We start from the raw sequence: 21,747 nt of genomic DNA on the forward strand, positions 1-21,747 counted from the left end.
ACGCATGAACCGAGCGTAGCGTCTAAGCTCTGAGATCTGAGATCTGAGCCGTGAAGAAAAGGCTCGGCAGCCCGAGAACATTTTGTCCCACGTTTGAGTAAAGAGCATTCAACGTCAACTTGATTGTTATATACACGTGTACGACAGCACTGCAAGGCTCGACCGCAAGAGGAGAGTAAGCTAAGCATCACGGATGACCAGCAAACACACATGCCAACATGGACCAACCACTCTGTCCCCATCGAATGCGGTATCCAAAAAACCGCGCCGGAACTCGTCAGAGCTCACGTCTGCACGGATGGTTGCTAGTATGCGCTCAACAAGATTTCGGCCACTAGCGCAGACCCCAAAAACATTGTCAGTACGTGAATAATGAAGAGGTGGCTGAACCGACTCTTTTCTCCGACATAGTACGCGGCGGATTGCGTATGGGCAGAAATCTCCATGGGGATGACGGACAAGTCGGCGACTCGAACATTCTTCGTTCCGTAGACCTGATTTGCATGGTGCATGAGCGTGGATAATTCTTAGTGAGCGGCAGGAAGCTAACCTTCAGAGTCGAGTCGACGACACCGTTTTTGTCCCGCGGAAGCATGCTACAGCTGCCCAAGGCGTGGAAACAGGTGTAACTGTAGTTCTTGATGTACTCTGAAGGAAAGCCAATTTGGTAAGCGTGAATAAGTCAATTTGTGTATGACCTTCACCCTTGATCTGCTCATCTGTCTGGTTCTCCGGACCTGGGTCCACTTCGCGCACAAGGAGCGACTTGAGAGGTTCCGTCTGAGCCATGCGCCTGACGTACTTCACGTTCTCCTTGAATAGCTCAAGATCTTGATAATTAGGCATAGGTGGATGAACCTGACCATGTATCGTGTATATTGCTCACCGTACGGGTTCTCAAAGATATGCGCGTCAATGTCAGGTTGGTCCGTCGGGCTATCTGTCTTGCAATGCTACGGAACCCGTCATTGACGTGCTCATCCTGAGTCAATTATGGTCGCTACGCACAATGGTTCCACTACAACTGCTTGTTAGGTCAAGCTGTTACACTGTGCTAGGGAACGCACCGTGAGAAGGGGTGTTGCAGCACCGCTAGAATGGTAATCTGGAACGATTATGTCAAAACCCGTCAATGGTCGTGCGTCGGGGAATCGTACATGAGCCTTTCCCTCGCCGGGCATGGCTGTATGATGATTCAGTAACAGTGTGACCGCGAAGCACGGATGTCTGCATACAGCGATGACTCATGTAGCCGTTCACACCGATCAACTCCAGGTCGGGCTCAGTTGGATCCTTGAGGACACGAAGCTGGATCTTGTACTGTTCAGCGAGGCCTGGAGGAAGTTTGCCGCTCTTGATCTGCTCCGCGATCAGCTGTTCAGCACCGGCGACAATATCCTGAGATGCTGCCGGGTTGATGGTCTGTATCGGAAGGTAAGAGAAGGCGCTGATGCCGTAGCGGTGCATGTTGTCTTCCCCGAGAGCCCTGCGATTACGGTCATCAACAATGACGGCACAAAGCGAGCAAAAGTGAGCCATACTGAAGTCTAGCCTGTTCTTTCGCCAAGTTCACGTCGCGGAATATGTCGAACGTCTTGTGAGGAGTCGATGGGTCCAACTCGTACGAGATACCTACATCCATATATCAATCAGCCTGCTAGCGGGAAGGGGGCAACCAAGGCTAGGAGACATACCGCAGAACGTATGGTCGGTGAGGTTTTCCCCGACACCTGAGAGCTCCACCTTGACGGGGACGCCGATCTTCTCCAGCACTTCTCGTCGACCTATGCCGGAGAGCTCCAGGACTTGCGGAGACTTAATCGTCCTGGATAGTTCGGTTAGTTGGGATTAGAATCTGCAGTGACGACGCGACGATGTGACCAACCCAGCAGAGCAGACAACTTCTCTGTTGACGCCAACCCGATATTCCTGACCTCCGTAGATGAACTCGACGCCGTTAGCGACTAGGTTGCCGTCGGAGCCTGCTTTATTCTCGAAGAGAATTCGGGCCACAGTGGCTTCGGTGAGAACCTGAGGTGAGATACGGGTCAAGTTAGCTCACAAGCAGCTAGAAACATTGCTGAGATGTATACCACGAGATTGGGGCTGTCCTTGTTGGGAAGATAGTGCGCAGTTGCGGCATATGAACGAGTCCACTGCGCATCGCGGTCCAAGCTCGCAGAGGCCTGCCAGCATCCTGTCACCTGAGATGGGTTGGTTGAGAAAACACACAGGGAGCAAGCGGAGCGAATATATATACGTTTCCACCGTATGGATCCTTGAGCAGCGGCACGCCCATGTTCTGAAGTGTGTCCAGAAACGCTTTGTTGAGAGGTGCGGCGGTCCCGGGAACGGTAGTCTTGATCGGGCCGCTCTTCCCGCGATACGCATTGATGTGGGTATGCGCGAGTTCTGCGAGTTGATCCGTGGATGCCTCTGTGAAACTGATGGAACTCATCAACGAGAAGCTACCAAACGGAGAACGAGGCTTTTACTGTTCGATACGTGTCGTGCACTCTTGAAACGATTTCCAGTTCCAACCGGGGTTACCGAGCTCGTCGATCGCATTGATGTCCGTGGCGGACGGCTTGCACCACACATAGAAGTTCATGCACGAGCTACCACCTGATTTCATAGCGCTATGTTATTCGAGGTACTTGACAGTGAAGCAGGCCACGACAGCTCACCGAGACCCTTTCCGCGGTTCCAACCCATGGTGCGGTTGTTTGAGTATATCTGGGGTGTCGTCGAAAACCCCCAATCGTACTGAAAATTATGTTAAGGTAAAGACAGGACGTAGGCAGGGATGGATACCTTTGGATCACCAAATGTACTGCCGAAAGTACCTCCTAGCAAAACCTTCGGATCATCGAGGTTGGGCTCTCCCGCCTCGAGCACTAACACAGACCGCTTGTTTGAGTGTTCAAGGAGGCGCGAAGCGACCGTCAATCCGGCCGTCTGTTGCGTAATTATGTCGAGATCATCAATAAGTAGAGCACAAGTAAATACGCACCCCTCCTCCAATAATCACGTAGTCAAAGGACTTGTTGGCGACATTGAGAATCTGAGCAATCATCCTAAATGCTTGTTTGTCTGAGACTGAATCAACCAGTGGTAGCGAGTTAGCTGTAGGGACTGCTGTCCATATGTGCTGTGAACGTCGCTTCTTATCTGAGTGCTCTGGGCTTTGTTTGTACCCGTATCAATGACCACATTCCTGCGCGCGACCAGGACTTGGTGAAATGAAGATGTCGACAGCTATTTTCGATCCATCGGAGGTGGCCGGCAATGACGGAGAAGCTCAATTGTGTGCTTCGACTGGCAGCTACAGCAGTACGAGCCTGACGAGAGCCCCGCCTTGTCTACCGGGGTACCTTCGAGAGCCTGCATAACTGTTGCCTGATGCCGGACAGCACGGAGTCTGACTTACCATTGACAAGCATAGCGCTTACACAAAGTTAAGTTCTGCGAAGATTACAGTAACACTGTAGCCCTGAAACTGACAGATCTCGTGAACTAGCGCAGCAGAGGTGGCTTCCATTATACGCGTACGATGGACAGCCTGAGTACAGGGTCCATGAAGTGGACCAGCGAATCAACCGCATGGCGTGTGTGGGAGAGACCCTGTCTGCTCGTCGCAATTCTGCCGACAATCATGTTGGGTGGATGGATCTCGTCCTCAGCAGAGAAGATAGAGAGCTAGACGGCGGCCGTACAGTCACGATACAGTAGTACTGACGCAGGCACCTTTTTGGGCTTCTGTCCGAATTTGCTCCGAGTACAAATATGTACATACAGGTCCAGCGCTAATGGTTCGACTTTCGAACCAAGGAGGCCTGTAATCTGGACTTGCTCTGGACAGCGGACACTGACAGAAAGTTTGCACTTTGTACGTCTGAGATCAAATGCCGAAGGACGCGCCGTTAATGTTATCGTGCAATGATCTACGAGGTTTCCAGCCGTTCTCTGCGGTCAAAATGATCACACCACGGGTTCTCCACCGCGCCGGAACGCACAGCGACGGGCCTTCTGTGGTACGGCGAATGATCTTAAGGTCTTCCTCTGCATGAATCTTATCATAGCCAGTGTCTGATAGAGAATGTCTATGCATTTGACATCTAACAGTTACGATGCCACAATCGCATGGTAGACACCGTTTTCGTTGAGCCGCCCGGCCCGCGCCGATGGATCGGAAAGGATATTGCTACATGGAGGGTATTTTCTTCCATCTCCTCGAGGCAGCATAGATCAATCTATGTTCGGCGACTTCACACACCATCGAGCTGACGGAGAGCCCAGCGAGGTGGAAGCATCCAATGTCCTTCGCGAAGCCTTCAGATGTGTACGATCCCAATGCCCCATCTTCTACTTGCCATCCTAGCTCTGACATGTGCGGAAGCTGACTGTCATTTGTGACACGCCCCAAGTAGCAACGGTGAGAGCCTGAGTATGAGGTACTGTCTCTAGCGCGATCGCTCACGGCTGCGTTTACAGCTCCTGCCAGTGTCACGGTCATACGTGAGCATCTGACTTCTGAGCTCATGATAACGCCCTTGTTATCCCTTACTTTTACTGGCCAATGATCCCTCCGGCCGCCCCGCAACAGTGTATCTTGGAGCGTACATCATTTGCTCATCAATTTATTGACAGGATTGCTCCCTTGCTTCTGCAACACTCCCTGTTACTCAGAAGACGCATGACACGAGCTGTGCCGCGCATCTGCCGAGGAGAGTGGATCGTTGTTGTGTATGTCTCAGGCAACCATGATACCCCCTCCACTTTTCCGGATCGTCTAGACTACGCATTCACAGCCTTGCGCGCCTGACAAGTTTAGGATAGGCTGATACACATACAGCTATAACTCGATACGAACGCTCGCTTCGGGGACGTACACGTTAACGTTCATATCCATTGGAAGAACTGCAACGATGCCGACAGCAGCTGAAGCCATTGCAGAACCCACGTACGTGCGTCAGTCCTATTCGTATATGCGTGCTCATGAGGGCACAATACTTTAGAGAGGGACCTGCGTTGATTGGTATTTTTATCAACATCATGTGCGTGCCCCATGTCTTGAGCTCACATTCCACAGGCTATTCTGATCGTAAATGAAGGCTTTATGGTGTAATGATCACACAGACGGCCTATTACTACACCACCTACAGCATGTACGAGAATGAATTCATATCATGTCTCCGCTGCCGTAACTAATTCTGCTCAATCCAGGGATCCGCGTTGGATGAAGATCTACGTCAGTAGGATCACTATATTATACGACCGTTTTGTCATATCCGTCGCAGGTAGCAGTTCTCTTTGTGGCGGACACGTTGAATTCCGTATTCAACATGGCATGGATCTACGGTGTCCTCATAAACAATTTCGGTAAGGAACATGACGACCACAGTTTCACAACATTGTGATCGTGTTCTTCAGGTAATGCAAGTGCGCTTGGTATCGGAAATTGGCGTGAGTGCTACTCTTGTCCGCTGGATTTATACGGTAGCTGACTTCGAATAAACTCAACGATATAGTATTTGAGACCGGTGAGTGATCTTGGTAGTAACCGACGAGATCATGTCCATATACTTCTTTCTACGTTTTAGAGCAAGCTTTAACGGTACGTCTGCCACGCATACTCCGAGGCTTGGACTCCGATACTACATTCTTCTCTCCCAGGGAATCATCGCGATGCAAGTCCAGCTGTTCTACGCCTGGCGTATCTACAAGCTCACCGGTCAATTGTGGCTTGTGGCGACGGTAGCGGTTCCTTCTGTCATTGGAGGTCGTATGTGCATTCGCCGATGAAATCTCATGTCTCTCTCACTCGCGTCATATGTAGTGTCCGGCGTAGGCACAGCCATAGGTGTCGGAATATTACCGCAATTCTCTGGGCTTCAGCGATTGAAGGTACATCTCCTTTATTCTAGCATACGATGGCTTACAGTTGACCTTTACTCAAGGTCGTCGTTATTCTCTGGCTCATGGGAGCCGTCGTGTGCGATATGATCATCACGACCGTACTGACATGGTACTTGGTACGTGGCTAGGCCCATCAAATCAAATCTTCTTCTGAGTGCACGTAGCGCAAAAACCGCACTGCGTACACACGTACGAAGGGGCTGATATCGCGTATGCTGCAACGTACGAGCCATCACTGTGTGGTTCATCTCGATACTACTCATTTGTCTGTTCACAGTGATTGTCTCTAATGGTTTGCTGACGGCGGCCTTCGCTGCTGCTGATGTTGTTGCGTATCTCGCTACGGTACGATCTGACCACTTGGACTACATACAAATATTGTGCTATGCTCATTACATCATGCAGACGAATAGTTATCATCTCAGTGAGTTGGTTTCCTTGCACATGACGGTTTTTTGTAATCAAGTACCAACAGTCTTCAATTTTCCTCTGTGCAAACTGTGCGTCCACTCCCCTATAATTTGCAGATGAATATAAACGTTGTCCGTTTCCTACAGTTATGGAAATACTGTTATGTCAACTCTGAACGCACGTTCTATGCTCGCTCCCGCGTCGAGTACTGCGCAGTATCAGGGCGACGGTGCGCTGAGGCTCCATGTTGGTCGGGTAGGTCGTCACATTCCATACAGGACATGTGTCATTTGATGGTAACACCCCATGGCGACAGAGTTCGGACACTCCGAGTAAATCTTCTCAAGGCAACGCCGGAGATAACACAACTTCTCGTCCTGCACAGGTAATCTTAGCTCTATTCAATATCTTCGCGTGACAATTCATCTTTGCTGTGCATATTTTAGATTATGGTCAACGTCGAAACACATGAAATGATAGATATACCACGACAAGCGATGATGAAAGACGGGAGTTGGTCAGACAGGGACATCGAGGGCGAACTTAAGAGTGGCGGTGTCATATAGTTCCGTCAGCCGTACTAGCTTGTGCGGCACCATCGGTACTAGTGACTGTCCGCCAGGTCCCTTGGTTAGCGCGCTTCTAATAGTCGCTGTACCGCTGGCACTGTTCAATGCCCTACAATACATGCACTCCCATAGGACGAAGGCACTGTCTGAACCACGTAGTGAGGTTTGAAATTGAAGGCCGCCGTAGACGGTCGCCTCTCGCAAAAAGCAATACCGGTCGGACATGGCGAACTCTCAGGAGCATCATACAGACAGGGATGCAATCATCTATACCATATATCAGCGCTCACCGATGGCCTTCCGTGTTCATGACTGATTTTGCGGCAGATGGAGAATACATGGAAATGTCCTAGTCTGAAGCAGTCGAGTAAATAGGTACGTCTGTCAAGCACATGAACTCTCTGATTTAAGCACACCGCTGTTGTGGCTTCTTTACGTACTGCTAACGCGTCTTCCGTAAGGTCTTCCACCGACTCGGAGCTACTTCAATTAGACTCAGAGTCTCTGGCGCGGCTGAGTGGCGCCGGCGCCAGCGAACTTAAGTGTTGGATCTGTCAACGCCATCGCGAAGTTTGGGTTTGTGTCAGAGCCTGAGTGCGACCACGTATGAGTTCCACGACGCCAGCGTTCGGATACCATGCACCGTCGTACTGCGGTACTGATCCCTAGTATGGCGATGCGCTCATCATCTTTGCGCTCTGAGCTCCATGACACCGGACATGTGCATGGACCGTGGCTATCGTTATCACCGATACTCGTCGAGCCAGATACCGATGGAGTTGTTCATGTGCGACATGCTTTCTAACAGCGTCGCTCAAAATTTCAAAGAACCGTGAGATCCCGTCCTGGTCCCGGGTCTTATAAAGTTGCGGTAGAAGCAGTCCGACTCCCTCAGTCAATGGGTAGGAGTGATCATAATATTCACACGTTCGATTCCGAGTCTCGCCACAGTGGTTTAGGCCTAATCGCATCCCATCGGACATTCTGGTCAAATAATCGAAACAAGTATACGAAGTTAAATGGGTCCAGCTCTGCATAGGTAATTTGTGTTCTGCGACGTCATGACTTCAGGCCATCCGCTGCGCACAAGGGATTCGGACTCAGTGCGATTGCCACGCCGATCAAGTAGATGTATCACGTACCGCGACTTTGTGCATGAATTTGAGAATTGGTTCAACAACCTCATCCAAGAATTCAAGAGACAAGGCGTGACAACCACCCTGTATCGCCCGCGCTTCAAGTTTTACGAAGTATGGGCTGAGTTCCCTTTCCACGACCTGGCCCATGACTTGCGTATCAGCCGTACCATGGATCAACAGCATTGGAAGTCCCTGCTCTCCAGCCGTGAAAAGTTTGGCGGGATCTTGCGGACGAGAGACAATGAGTGCGTCCACACCTGGAGGGTGCAAGAGTGCTTGTCCAAGCAAAGATGACTTGATGTCGAAAGGGAGTTCCTCTGGTTTGTTGACGAGGGAATTGACAAAGTCAATCTTGGTTTGGAGGTGCAGGTTAACGTCGGTCGTACTAGAAAGTCCATCAAGGAACCCGAGGATAGTGGAGGTCCCGATAACGCCCATGATTGGGCCAACATATGGAAGGGGTGAAACGAATATAATCCCGGAAAGGGGATTTGGATTGATGTTTGCACAAACATCACAAGCAACCGTTGCTGTAGGCTTGTCAATACAATTTGAACGGTATCTCTACCAACGTGTGACTGACCTCCGTAGCTCCTGTACACCAATGTGTCATGTCATGTCATGGCTATCGCAGCGAACAAGACTGTGCTTACCATCCAAGGAATACATGCTTCGTGACACCAAACGCCTGCATGACCGCCACATAGTCATTTGCCCACAAGGACGATACATATGCTTCCGGCGCGGTAGGCTTCCCACTTCTACCATGACCACGCAGGTCGTATCGGATCTGACAGGGAGAGATTTCTCAATGAGCAACTGTAACATACTGACTGAGAGGTATATACCATATAAACACAGTCTAGCATGCGCTTGTCATAGAAGAGCTTGTCGAATATGGCGGCGGATAAAGCCATTCCATGAGCCATCACTACGGCGGGCTTGTGGGAATCTCCAATAGCCTCTGCATAAATGGGTGTACCGTCGCTGGAAAATGCGGTTTTGGCTGTAACTCGAAGAGCAGACACGGTAGACATGTTGCCACGGCAGGTACCAGCGCTGCTTGTCAGGACTCAGCGCTAGTAGGTCACTATAAGTAGTCTACGGTGTGGACGGAACACTGTTCCAGCCAGGGACACTTACGACGATAGAACAAGATTAGATATCATACTAACGTAACACTGGCCGCTTCGCGCGGCCCATTTGTCATGTCTGTGAACTTATCAGTTATGTAGGTTCATCTTCGGAAGTTCTGAACGTACTCGAAGTAACTGCGCAATACTCCCAAAAGGACTGGACAGTACTTGATACGGACAGACCGTGGCCGCAAAGCGGCCCTTCCGTCCGCATTTCATTAATTTGAACTTGATCGATGCTCAATTGATCGGGGACCACAAACCACGTGTTGTATGTGATCGACGTGCGTGTACACCCGGGGGGATTCAAGTTCAAGGTTCTGTCAAGCGTTTACATTCGATGTTGAAATACTGATTCTTGAGTTTGAGGTTCGGGCTGAGTGAAGTTTGACGGAACCAAAACGGACGCTGAACACGGTGTCGCAACCAAGCCGCAACGGTGCCGCAACGGTGCTGGAACTATTCAACTTTATATATTCGGAGCCAGACAATGTATTGAACAGTCCTGATTATTGCTACTAAAGCGCGTCACTGCCTCTCATAGTAAACTCCGAAAGGCATGTCTGCCGATTCGGACCGCTGCCTGCCAATGGCTATGATCCAAGTTCCATGATTCATCGGTGAGAAAAGAACGTAGATTCTCAGGTTGTTCCACCGTGACGTCGAATGGAATTGTATGGGTGATGAGCTCTGTTACTAAGTTCTGCCGAGATGTCAATGTTTTCAAACCTTCAAGCTTCAAAGCTTCACGAGTCATGACAATTGCGAACACCGCTGTCATCGCACTGAAGACGGGTCAATCGTCACCGGATGGCATCCCGGTCGTCCTTCCAAACGCGGAACCAGTCTGTCAGCACCTATTGGCAAGCACATGACATCGACCCAAACTTTGACAGAGTGAATGGGCTCCATACGAGTTTTCCATCAATTGTACCGCATCTCTCCTCTTGTTCACTATTGATGATCAGGCAATGGATGTCGGGAGACCTCAATAGTTTCAATCCAGAAGCAGAAGGTCCTCCTAGGCATTCGCCAATCAGTAGACTCGCGCAACCCTATACCCCGTAACGGTCTTGTTCGTCCGGACAGAGCCTTGGGCTAATACCATCAGGTCTGTCTCAAGATACGATGCAATCATGATGTAGAAAGTAAGTAGGAAGCGCAGCCAATCGCCCCGTGCGTAACCGATATACGGAGTTCAAGAAGCAAGAAATGAGTCGCAACAGCAAACAACGGCAACCAAGACATAGGTCGATGTCGACGCGCCCTCACCATTGGCGTAGACATGGGCAGGCCTATAAGAGGGGGCTGGTCAATAGGCAACTTCCCCCGTAACAACTAGGCTCAGCCATGACCGAGTACCTGTCTCCCATGCATGGACTTGACACTTCCAAGCGCATAGACCATGCTCAGAGGGTCTACCAGTCCTTCCCCGGAGCTAACTATGTGCTACCCTCAGATACAACAGAAAGAGAGCGGTACGTGATTTCTTTCTGAATGGCTATAGTGAGTGAGCTGACAACGGCGCTACTAGATTGGCTCTCCAGCACAGACTGCTCAAGGGCTCATTCGAGGACCGCATCATTGCTTGTCCTGTTACAATCACATCGGAAGACCACATTCTAGACAGCGGTACTGGATCCGGTGAGAACGATTATGCACATCGCTAGACAGCGGACAATTCTCACTCGTACTCAGGTACTTGGCTCCTGGATGTTCTCAGCATCATCCCGGCCGCTGCGGTCGTTCACGCCATTGACATCGAATCGCGTCTATTCCCAGTGGACGACAGCCGCATCGTCTCGCGTGGAAACGTCGAGTTCCTGACCACGACGATTACCAAGCTCCCAGCCGAGTGGTCTGGCATTTTCACCCTCATCCATCAGCGTCTTCTCGTCGCAGCGTTGCGCGCCGAAGAATGGAAAATGGCCATCAACGAGATGATGCGCACGCTTGTACCGGGCGGTTGGGTGCAGCTCGGTGAAGTTGGGTCCTGGAAGGCGGGACCCACGACGGAGAAGCATATAGCGTTGGTCCAGACGCTATTCAAAGCCAAGGGCCTTGTGCTCGACTGCGCGCGCTACATCCCCGATATGCTGCGCGACCTAGGCTTCGTGCACGTCAGTGTGGAGGAGAGAACTATACCTCTGGGAAGCTGGGCGGGCGATGTCGGCGTCGGCGCTCGGAACAACTTCATCGGAGTGTTCAGGGGTATGAAAACGCCCATCCTCAACGCTGGGGGCCTAGGAGTTGTTGATTCGGAAGCCGAGTTTGACTCGCTTCTTGACGGTGTCGAGATGGAATGGAATGAAACAGTGGGAGCAGAGATCCGGTTCTATGTGTTCTCCGCTCAGAAGCCGCTTAGCGAGTAGGGCAGAGATACTGATAGATAGCGCAGAGTCCAATCATTGTAAGTAGACGGCGTGCGAGCCTTGTGTAGCATTTTTCAGACTGTACGTGTGAAATGCTGTTAAATATGCCTTTCGACTCCTCACTTCATTGACGGCTTAATCAGAGAAAACAACTTGAAGCAGAACGTGCAATTTGAGTCTTTCAGGACCGATTAGCGTGGCTATGCGGTGCATTTCGCACTCGGAGGAGGAGGATGGGATTCATTTATCACGGAGACGTGTCGCAATTTGCACACCGATGCGCGCGCGCTCAAATTAGACTTGACGAACGCGGAATGTGCGGCCAAGTTAATGCAGTATTATTAGCGCCTGCTGCCAGCGCTACAGATCTGGATTCTGGACACCTGCAATGACCACGACTTGTACATCTCACCCCTCAAGGCCTGAAGCTTCGCGCGATGCTGATCAAAATGTTTCTGTGCCGTCGGGTTTCAAAATGCCCTGAGCCGCGCAGTAGCTACGCTCCACCCCAAGACGGACGCAATTGAAGGCCGTGCATAGTCGGCCAGATGTGTCAACTCATGGACTCCCAGTGCTAGCAGCGGATCCGAGGTTGTGTGTGTGGTCCTGCTCTTTTGTGTTCTCTGTGATTGCGCTGACAGTTACAGATATTTGCCAATGCGGCAATTTGTCATCGTTACTCGCTACCTGACTTGCCGGGCCTGCCAGTGCCTCGTCAAAGTCAAGGCTCGCGCATGACTCGCTGCCGGCGACAATCACCATACTGGCATGTTCTGTTTTTGAACGTGTCCGACAAGCCGCTCAAGCTCTCCATCTTGATCCGGAAGCAAAGTAAGTTGACATTCCGTGTTCTCTAATGACTCCGTGGAGCACTGAGCTGTTTCAATTGGACAGAACGGCGTGGGGCATTAGTTGTCACACAGACCCAAAAGCCGTGACCGCAGAAGCTTCATGCGTACACGCGGACTATCGAGCAGGGTTTGTGAATTTATTATTCTCACCGGTATCTCATGAGAGAGAAGAGCTCAGTATATATCTCACTCGCCCGCGCCGGACAATATCATACCCCTGTTGATCGTCCAGCATGACTCCAAGCATGAATGGGCCGCCCCCGCAATGCGATCCTAGCCACTCTGATCTAGAAGATAGCATGGGTTGTGCGGGTTCCCGCTCATACAAGCTTGGCGAGTTTGCAATCGACGAGCATAGACCGATCAAAATCGTTTGTGTGGGTGCAGGGTTTAGCGGTATCGTTGCTGCAATTAGGCAAGTGGCTGAACTTCACGTTCTTACATACTGACTTCCTCTGACTTCCGCACAGGTTCCCTCAAAAGATTCCTGACGCCGAGTTCTCAATATACGAACGATGCGCAGGAGTAGGTGGAACATGGTTCACGAATCGTTTCCCGTACGTTCACAACCCGCACAGCGCGAAAGCTTACGACTTCTCGGTACTGAGACCGCCTTCACTCCACAGAGGCTTGGCTTGCGATATTCCGTCCCACTGTGTAAGCCTGCCTTCGCAAGGTAGTTCAACATACCTAATTGGTGCTGCATAGTATCAGTACACATTTGAAGCAAAGGTAAGCTCGATATCCGCCCGTTTCCAATTGTGTTTATCTGATACGTATACATATTACTCACTTTGCAAGGCTGATTGGTCGAGCTTTTATGCTCCCGGAGCAGAGATCCAGGCATACCTCCAGTCAGTGGTGGACAAGTATCAGCTAATGCGCTATATCAAGCTACAGCACGAAGTTGTACATGCGCAGTATGACCAGTCCTCAGGGAAGTGGCTTCTCCGTATTCGGAGGCAGGTGGACACGGCGGACGGAGGCTTGCCTGCATATGAAGAGATTACAGATACTGCGGACGTATTCATCACCGCCGTTGGTATCTTCAGTAAATGGACGTGGCCTGATATCGAAGGTTTGAAGGAGTTCGGCGGCGAACTCATTCACAGCGCCGACTTTGGCAAGGAACATCAGCCTTGGCAAGACGTCGTCAAGACATGGGGAGATAAACGAATCGGCGTGGTCGGTGTGGTATGTAGCCATAAACAGGCTACACTGCGTGAAGCTCATCGTTCCATGTCAGGGTTCCAGCGCAATTCAAATTGTACCCGCCCTTCAGCCACACGTCGCGCATCTCATCAATTATGTGCGGGGAAAGACGTGGATATGCCCTCCATTCTCAAGGTCTAAGATTTTGGAATTGTTGCAGCGAGAGCCTGACTGCGACAACTGTAAGTGAGCAATTGCCGCGACATCTCCCTCCCATTGCCAGAGGCTGACATTACAATAGTCAAGTTCACCGAAGTCGACAAGGAGAAATTCCGAGACGAGGCTTTCTGCAAGCTATTCCGCTACGAACTAGAGACAGACATAAACGTAGGCCCACCTTTTTGCCAGTAGTTGTGACACGTACCTCATCTAGTGTTGTCCAGTCTTTGAACCCAATCACTTATGCGGACGGGGCTACTCAAAAGCAAGGCCGCGAGTTCATTGAGGCGGGCATGAGGACGAGGCTGGCGAAAAAGCCATGGATCGCAGATCATTGTCGGTGATGTCTGACTATATGTACCGCTGTCTGACTGATAGTGTCGGCGAATAGTGACTCCCGATTTCGGTGTAGCATGCCGACGCTTAACTTCTGGACCAGGATACTTGGAGGCGCTCTGCGAGGACAACGTGTGTAGTAGCTCGTTATATGTCCCAGCAAATTGCTCACCCTGAGTGTAAGGTTGACTTCGTGGCGTCTCCTATCAAGAAAATCACCAGAACCGGTGTCGAGACAGAAGACGGTATCCGCCAAGACCTCGACATTTTATTGTGCGCCACAGGTAGAGCTATCACATCGTTGCTGTTGTTGTGGTACTCGTCCTTACCATCAATGTTCTGTAGGCTACGACTATTCCTTCCAGCTTCCCTTCCCTGTAGTGGGAAGGTCAGGCATCACAATCCAGGAAAGGTGGGCGCAGTATCCAAGCACGTACATGTCTCTGTGCACGGATGGCTTCCCGAACTGGTTTATGGCTCTCGGCCCGAACTCGGGTGTGAGCTCCGGCTCGCAGCTGGCCGTCATAGAGCATCAGGTCGACTACATGATCGAAGCGACGAAAAAGCTTCAGCGAGGGCGCTTGAAGAGCATTGACGTGAAGCCGGAAGTCGTACGGGACTTCGACGAGTATGTTGAAGTGAGCTAGCGACATACTCCTCCGAAGATAGCATGTGCTCACTAGCTGTGCATTGCTGCAGCACTATTTTCCCAAGGTACTACCAGTTCGCGTCTGCTTTAGCATCTTCTGAGCCATAGTATGGCAGACTGTTTTCAGTCAGACGTGTAGGTCCTGGTATAAGGGAGGCAAAGAGCGGGGTCGTGTTGTTGCTTTGTGGCCTGGTACGTGTTACATTTTGCGCCCGCCTATGACATTAACAATGTAAATTCGATTTCTAGGCTCGTCGCTTCACAATTTGCGTGCTCTGCAATACCCTCGCTGGGAAGATTTCAATTACGAACCTTTGGATGACACTGAAAATCGCTTACATTGGTTCGGAGATGGTCAGACCCACAATGAGAAGACGATGTCAGGTGATAGTACGTGTTAATGTCTTACTGGTCAGGTAGCTTTTCTTATCCCGCTTTCTCAGGAGCTTGGTACCTCAACGACGATGAGATGGACTACCCACCTAGTACGTCTCAGTATTCTCAACGGCTCCAGCTGTACTGAATGGTGGTGTAGTTCCGGCCTGACCGAGAGACGTAGGTGTTCTCTGACGCGCGCACATCTTATGCGAGAGACTCCGTGTCACAATGTAGCTGTAGAATTGGCATTTACACGAGAATACACAGTCAGGTTGGAGTCGATGCACCTATGGGATGACTATGAACGGCGCTCAGATGCACTGGCAAGCGGCCCTTGTTTCAACTGCAAGATACGAGGCGCAAGCAGCGGTAGTCCGTGCGATCTTCACTTGCGGTCGACTGCACAAAAGCTTGTAGAAACATATACAGAGACATCTCGTCCGGAGGAAGCATCTCTGGGCGCATATACTCAGATTTTTGCGAGCCGTAGGTAGTTAGCGTCCGTCCGGCTTGTGGGTTATCTCTGTTCGTCTGGTCGACGCCGGTGACGGCGGACTTCTTGGCGGCTCGTGTTGGCTCTTGTTACATTCAGCCATACCAGAGGTCGATCACGAAGCAATCCAACACGCATGCACAATTGCGTTGCTCCCGCAAGTACTACTGCTAGTGTCACGCTGCAGAATGTGAAAATAACACAAAAGTCCTCTTGGGATCAGTCAGATGCGACTTGGAATGAGCTCACATTTTGTGAGGGTGATGGACGACGCCCTTGGTGAGCGTGCGTCATAGAAACATTGGCTAGAGAAAGCCCGCATGCAACAGCTACTATATAACTTTCAAGTAGTGTAAACAGGTAGTACAGAAGTATGGAACCCCCGCCACGAGACTCAAAGGCTACACTTGAGGGAGCAGCAACTAACACGGTCACTACAGTGTATACCTGTACAGACCTTCAGTACCAACTTATGTACATACAGCGGCATCGGACATACTTGTATAGAGGTGAATTGTCACCCATTTCCCGGAATTCAGCCATGCGTTCGATCGTGATGCCTTCTTTGTCTCGTATGAGTCGCTTCTGTCCGTTCAAGCGGTGGAGCTCGAGCATGCCAATCGCACTGAGAACAGCTCTGGTGTTCATGTGGTGTCAATTCAGTCAGCATTCAATGAGTCCCCGATCTGTACCACGTCCGTTCACTTACGCGACTGATAGACAACCGATGTTGGTAGCATGCCCTGGATGATAGCGCGGACTGTCTTGCGCACGATATATGAACGATGACGCAAATCTGAGGGACAGATCAGCGTGCATCTCATTACCCATGGACAAGCACGCACCCTCCGAGGTTACCGAGACCAATGGTCATGGCGATAACCACTCCACGCTTGACATCGCCGCCCACATTACCGCCTGTCCAAGCGAGGACGCAGGCCGCTGCAGGGAACAGCCCACACGCAGCAATGATGGTGCCCACATACCCCACCACAGCCTTGTCGGTCGCAAAGAGGATCACATAGCCAACAACACCAGTGAGGGAGCCAATCAGAATGAAAGGGCCACGCATCACCCATCGATCGGACAGCATCCCGTATGCGACCGTGACCACACATCCAGCGACGTACGGAGGGATCGTGAGCAGCTGCGCGTGAGCAGCAGAGTACCCTAGGCCGGTGATGATCGTCGGCAGGAATAGTGCGAAAGTGTATGCCGGTAGCGCGGTACTAAGAACTGTACATGTCAGCGATAGCATATCATATTTTGGAGGACGCACAAGAGATAGAGAAGCATGTACATATACGTGTGGCGGTCTTTGAGAGCCTGAGCAAGGAACTTCCATTCGAATGACTTGGAAAGACCGGCCATATCTTCCTTGATAGTGTCGATGAGCCATTCGCGTTCCTCCGGTGACAAAAATGGTGCGGTCTCCGGATCCTGAGTGTATCGTCAATGGGCCAGAACACGTAGATGCGAAAGAAACAATGCACGTACATCGTACATGAAGAAGAACGAGAGACCCGCAACCCCGACCGTGACTATACATTTAATGTGTGAGCGCAATTGCCTCTGATTTGGCGCAACGTACTCATTCCCTCCAGTAAGAACTAGACAGCTATGAGCAACTGTACGGTGTAATCTGACTGGTTTGCACCCACAATCCATGACCAGCCGGCGAGTCCACCGATGCTGAGTAGACGACGAATTACATGAGCCAACGATCCATATCAAACGTCGCTTACCCGTCCATCCTCTCGATACCGAAGGCGAGAATGCCACCAAATGCACCTAATAATTGGTGAACACTTATGCAAATCACCTATCGGTGTTTACTCACCAGATACCGTCGCCGCAGACAGGAAAATAGACACCCGCTGCGCTTGTGCTGCTCGGGGTACCACAAACATAGGTAGAAAGTTACACCGGGGAACAGCCCAGACTGCTGAAGCCTCAATAATACCGCTGGTGAGCAAGAAAGACACGAGTGACCTCTGTGAGCCCTAGAAAGACGCGTGCTCTGGTTCGTGTCAGGCATATTGTTACATGATTAGGATGCTGTAAACCTACGCGATGAGTCCGGAGAACGTCTTCACAAAGGCCATAGACAGCATGACGATGCCCCAGCAAACCATGATGCAAGGTACTAGGAAAGCGTCAACATTCACCAGTCTTGTGTAGAAAATAAGCTCACTCCAACGCGATGGCCTGAGCAGCTTCATTACCATGTTACTAATGGCGAGGAGATTAGGTACAGTTGTGAAACGTAGCGACGGTGCTCAAACTCACGACGGTACCTCGAAGAATGTATAGGGCAACTGGCAGGACAAACATAAGAAAGCTAGAAGATGGAGAGTGGAAACCAACTCACGAAGAAAATCGCCGAGCATAGGTTATACTGCAGGCCTGTAAGGCGTAGATCTGTTGTAAGCCCTGCAACCTTCGCATTGCCTATTTCAACCTCGGTTTTCAGAACGACGACCTCAGGATGACAGGTGCACAAACCAATGTTAGCTCGGTCGCTGTTACCCGATTCAGTATCATCTTTTGCGAGGTCGGTGAACCCATACTCACAGGAAAGACAGTAGATAAAGCACCGACACGAACGGGAGGAGATGCCGGTCCAGCTTACGCAGCACGCGCCGCCGGTCTACCACCGATGAGGCGTACGAGAGCTGCGGCGACGCTAGTTCTGCGATCTTATCTTCAGACATGGCTAGTCGGCGGGTGAGACGGCACCCAGCATGAAGGTAATTGCTTTAAAGTGTTCGCTTGCGGTCGCAGGGGATTCCCACCAATCTGTCGTGTAGATTTGTCTTGTGTCGGCCATAGGTCAACCTGCGGCCGGCCGTAATAAGGTTTATTCATCCGCATCGCCGACGGCGACAACAACAATTGACCGGCGAACAACGTTACTCGCTTGGTGGCAGCCAAACCCTACGAAGCAGGTACAATGGACCAATCTGCTGGGAAGGAGATTGAAGGCCTGTGCACAGCGCTAGTGAGGATAAGACGCACGCAACTGTCACAAGATAGGCTTCGATGAGGACGGGCAAAGGCTTCCTCTACAAACAGCTATCCGCACAACGCTCGAATACGTATCACGGAGTCTTTGCAATGGCGGCTCCGGAAGACAGAACCGCGCTCGCTGGCATGCACTGGCAGTCAGCTCGGATATGGATGACACCTTGCAGCTGGGCCCGAGAAGCATGCTACCTGAGACATGAGACCGGGGTGCGGTACGACTTCTCACATCCAGTCATGCGCAGCTAATGTCCGTCGGGCGTCGGTTTGTAGCGCCATATTCAAACTCGATAAAACGTGAGCTCTCACCGGGGTTCCACCAGAGGCGGATATCCGCACCTTCATCGCGCGGTAGAGGTCGCTTGAGGTGAGCCTATGAGTACGGAACGACTGGTCATAGCACCGTGGCTAACGGCCCACTCGATGCGTGGTCGCCGGTCGCCATTGGGCCACGTGCACGGTAATAGAGGACGAGGGGGGACCCGGGACACTCCAGGATTAGGGGCCGCGGGACAGTAAGTCACTCGGCTCAGCTTGGGCTCAGCGCTCAGATTTGGAATCAAACACAGCTGAAGACACATACATCTGTACATCGGTAGACCTGTAGAATGAGCTTCTAGATTTTGTTGACGTGCTATGTATCTCAGCTGTTTTGTCAAGGTTCGGTCGAGGAGGAGCTGAGGATATGTGTTTTTCAAAGTCCGCTCGGCGGCCTCGATGCGACTGTTGGATGTGTGGTCTGGGAACACCACTTGCATTGAGAAGGTCTTCATTCTTCGTCAAAAGTTTGCCAAGGACACGGCATATGTCCACGTAGCCGGGAAGAGACTCGGCACAGTGCGATCCATCTTCTTAGTCAGATGTGTGTCGTCGTGCCAGTTGTAACGGGCGCGCCCGCCACATGCTTATGTCAGCATGTAGATACATCGCGCGAGCCTGTACCGTAGTTTTCCGCCTTTCCAACACCACTTTTTGGGTCCATCCCGAGCGCGTTCTCGCTCGCTCCGCCTGTTCCGCGCGACCGCAGCCACTACGACCGTCCGAGCCGACCTTGCCCATTACACCAGTGATCTGGGTTCGCTGGCAGCGGCGACCATAACTCACTGACGAGATGTCATACAACCAGACAACCGTGAGTACCATGAGCATCTATCCTTCAGTCATTCATGTGGATGGCTAGATACATTTGGCCATGCTAAGTAGTTGAGTTGGAGTAGTCAGATTGGCAGATGTGTGGTCGCATCAAGGGGCCGTGGTCAGCAAGTCATCCAGAATCATCATAAGCTCTACGTAGGAGGCATTCTTCCCCACTGGTTAGGCGCAAGGTTTCTCGTGAGTTACATGTAGGCTTTACGGGAAGCACGTCTATCATCGGTACTAACATCGCTCATATCTAGGCTGATGTGTTGCCTCGGGCCATCTGACCATAAAGCGCTCGATCATTTACGCCGCGCTGTACACTGGCAATCATGCATCAACGAAGCTGATATCCTGCTTGCTTAGGGCATTTCAAACTCTCATGAAGTATTTAGTTGCTCGTACATTGGTCAATGCCGTGTAGCTCGACTCTCCGTGCTTGTCTACTCCGAGACTAACATTCAATATTCAACAGAGAGCGAGAGCCGATCCGTACCATGGGTGAGAATCTCAACAAGACAGAAGGCATACTCCTTATAGGGACATTGCTCGCCTCTACGTACGCCCGTATGTCTCCGCTACATGATAAATGGCTAATCTTCTCTCAGCGCATATGGTATCACCACTATGCAGACCTACATGTGGTACCGCAACTATCCCAAAGAATCCATGTTGATTCGTGCGGTGGTACGTAGCCCCTGGTGCCATATTCCGTAATATGAATTGTTTTCGCTATCAGGTCTGGTCCCTCTTGTAAGCATACGACATAATTGATCTTTCCAGCACTAACTTTGCTGCATAAGCATCCTCGACACATTGCACATTGCACTCAGTATGCATGTCATCTATTACTACCTCATCCTCAACTTCGACAATCCAGCGGCACTTAAGCTGTCTGTGTGGTCGGTATACATATTTTCTTCAACCTACAATCTCTGATCATATCATATCAGGAGCTTCGATGTAGGCGTAGAACCTTGGTGACCGCACGCGACTAACGATTTTCCGGAAGAGTACAATAGCTCTGACGGTGAGTAAAATGCGATTCATGCTCGAAATCAACCGCGTAACAGCTGAAACGGGGGTCAGGCAGTGATCACTTGCATCGCACATGGGTATGAGCGCCGAAAGACCGTACTATTGTGAAGCTGATTGGTCTTCCATAGATTTTATGCCCGCCGCGTCTACATCTGTAAGAGCTCATGCTTTGGGTGCACCACATTGAGCTCTTATGCACCGTCAACTTTCCAGTGGCAAATAGAAATTGGTTTCTACCCACGGTGATTGTATGCTGATATCCTTCTTTGGTGGAACCGTGTCTCACAAATACGTTGGAAGGCCATCCTGTCAGGTATTAGACTAGGTGGGTAGTCATCCCGGTTTCTTCTGCCAAAGTGCACTGTGAAAACCATCATTGCGCGTAGTTTTCGGTTGCAGTGAGTTCTCATCCTGCTTCAGTGGCACGCTCATATATTCACACTTCCTGCGCAAGTCATCGTGAAACGGCTGTATGTACAAACATGGACTTTGTCCAACGGTCAGGCGACTACTGAAACAACAAATTGCAGGCTAGTAATCAAAGTTGTCGCGGAGCTGCCACACAAAATCGGGGTAATTCTTGTGGCTGCGTCTCGCGACATCGGAGCTGCACTCATTTCCTGCACCTCTACATAGATGATAGTCGGCATAAGCATGGGCTCTGCTAGTCTAGCCGACTGGATCATCACAGCTGCGCTGGTGATTCTGCTCCGTCGTCGTAGGTCTGGGGTAAGAGAGTGAGTACGCAACCGACATAACTATCTGAAACACACCTCTCTCGACGAGGGCTGGTAGTAGAGTGACCAAGTACTGATTACAATCGTGCATTACGATGATCATCCAGTACCGACCATGTATGTACTATGAACCTGACTAAAACATACTACGATAGCTGATGGCTTGTAGTTGCTCGACAAACTCACG

The 21,747-nt window shown here is 50.9% G+C and overlaps 7 protein-coding genes across 7 annotated transcripts; 4 read left to right on the forward strand and 3 right to left on the reverse strand.

The window, feature by feature from the left end:
- Window positions 1-305: 305 nt before the first annotated feature.
- Window positions 306-3,076, reverse strand: B0H18DRAFT_1115044 (GMC oxidoreductase; the record flags this gene model as incomplete). Its single annotated transcript, XM_048033207.1, has 18 exons — window positions 306-334; window positions 395-494; window positions 551-648; window positions 705-830; window positions 887-953; window positions 1,009-1,018; window positions 1,068-1,105; window positions 1,158-1,183; window positions 1,236-1,486; window positions 1,542-1,632; window positions 1,695-1,825; window positions 1,886-2,031; window positions 2,094-2,204; window positions 2,261-2,444; window positions 2,496-2,625; window positions 2,688-2,766; window positions 2,815-2,958; window positions 3,014-3,076. 18 exons carry the CDS (start codon window positions 3,074-3,076, stop codon window positions 306-308), a joined length of 1,824 nt encoding a protein of 607 aa, XP_047898389.1.
- A 1,852-nt stretch (window positions 3,077-4,928) lies between these two features.
- B0H18DRAFT_951667 (uncharacterized protein) lies at window positions 4,929-6,896 on the forward strand (the record flags this gene model as incomplete). The annotated part of the gene is made up of 17 exons (XM_048042035.1): window positions 4,929-4,963; window positions 5,115-5,168; window positions 5,227-5,251; window positions 5,301-5,382; window positions 5,434-5,466; window positions 5,532-5,543; window positions 5,604-5,617; window positions 5,677-5,785; window positions 5,840-5,907; window positions 5,961-6,035; window positions 6,084-6,141; window positions 6,197-6,264; window positions 6,325-6,343; window positions 6,395-6,419; window positions 6,477-6,559; window positions 6,609-6,715; window positions 6,777-6,896. The coding sequence occupies 17 exons, from the start codon at window positions 4,929-4,931 to the stop codon at window positions 6,894-6,896; spliced, it is 987 nt and encodes a 328-aa protein (XP_047898390.1).
- A 1,124-nt stretch (window positions 6,897-8,020) lies between these two features.
- On the reverse strand, window positions 8,021-9,075 carry B0H18DRAFT_869762 (Alpha/Beta hydrolase protein; the record flags this gene model as incomplete). Its single annotated transcript, XM_048040044.1, has 3 exons — window positions 8,021-8,575; window positions 8,706-8,828; window positions 8,887-9,075. The coding sequence occupies 3 exons, from the start codon at window positions 9,073-9,075 to the stop codon at window positions 8,021-8,023; spliced, it is 867 nt and encodes a 288-aa protein (XP_047898391.1).
- A 1,470-nt stretch (window positions 9,076-10,545) lies between these two features.
- Window positions 10,546-11,546, forward strand: B0H18DRAFT_1082848 (uncharacterized protein; the record flags this gene model as incomplete). The annotated part of the gene is made up of 3 exons (XM_048031596.1): window positions 10,546-10,652; window positions 10,709-10,818; window positions 10,873-11,546. 3 exons carry the CDS (start codon window positions 10,546-10,548, stop codon window positions 11,544-11,546), a joined length of 891 nt encoding a protein of 296 aa, XP_047898392.1.
- A 1,150-nt stretch (window positions 11,547-12,696) lies between these two features.
- On the forward strand, window positions 12,697-15,276 carry B0H18DRAFT_869878 (uncharacterized protein; the record flags this gene model as incomplete). The annotated part of the gene is made up of 15 exons (XM_048040052.1): window positions 12,697-12,816; window positions 12,881-12,954; window positions 13,024-13,054; window positions 13,106-13,129; window positions 13,199-13,591; window positions 13,644-13,791; window positions 13,851-13,936; window positions 13,993-14,104; window positions 14,160-14,236; window positions 14,289-14,388; window positions 14,450-14,742; window positions 14,804-14,818; window positions 14,870-14,945; window positions 15,003-15,143; window positions 15,197-15,276. The coding sequence occupies 15 exons, from the start codon at window positions 12,697-12,699 to the stop codon at window positions 15,274-15,276; spliced, it is 1,770 nt and encodes a 589-aa protein (XP_047898393.1).
- Window positions 15,277-16,058: 782 nt separating this feature from the next.
- On the reverse strand, window positions 16,059-18,338 carry B0H18DRAFT_1115049 (MFS general substrate transporter; the record flags this gene model as incomplete). Its single annotated transcript, XM_048033208.1, has 16 exons — window positions 16,059-16,071; window positions 16,124-16,261; window positions 16,334-16,420; window positions 16,470-16,853; window positions 16,904-17,064; window positions 17,122-17,165; window positions 17,216-17,234; window positions 17,286-17,316; window positions 17,370-17,415; window positions 17,465-17,589; window positions 17,695-17,770; window positions 17,819-17,856; window positions 17,914-17,942; window positions 17,996-18,075; window positions 18,130-18,146; window positions 18,199-18,338. 16 exons carry the CDS (start codon window positions 18,336-18,338, stop codon window positions 16,059-16,061), a joined length of 1,428 nt encoding a protein of 475 aa, XP_047898394.1.
- Window positions 18,339-19,927: 1,589 nt separating this feature from the next.
- On the forward strand, window positions 19,928-21,664 carry B0H18DRAFT_555265 (uncharacterized protein). Its single transcript, XM_048038577.1, has 15 exons — window positions 19,928-19,980; window positions 20,132-20,205; window positions 20,261-20,344; window positions 20,394-20,472; window positions 20,525-20,538; window positions 20,619-20,687; window positions 20,739-20,748; window positions 20,798-20,815; window positions 20,875-20,900; window positions 20,952-20,977; window positions 21,037-21,071; window positions 21,124-21,148; window positions 21,210-21,221; window positions 21,278-21,396; window positions 21,460-21,664. Exons 2-15 carry the CDS (start codon window positions 20,168-20,170, stop codon window positions 21,562-21,564), a joined length of 660 nt encoding a protein of 219 aa, XP_047898395.1. The 5' UTR covers window positions 19,928-19,980; window positions 20,132-20,167; the 3' UTR covers window positions 21,565-21,664.
- The last annotated feature ends 83 nt before the right edge of the window (window positions 21,665-21,747 follow it).

Source organism: Fomitopsis serialis (assembly GCF_022376445.1).
Source record: "Fomitopsis serialis strain Sig1Antser10 chromosome Unknown B0H18scaffold_6, whole genome shotgun sequence".
Taxonomy (NCBI): Eukaryota; Fungi; Basidiomycota; class Agaricomycetes; order Polyporales; family Fomitopsidaceae; genus Fomitopsis; species Fomitopsis serialis.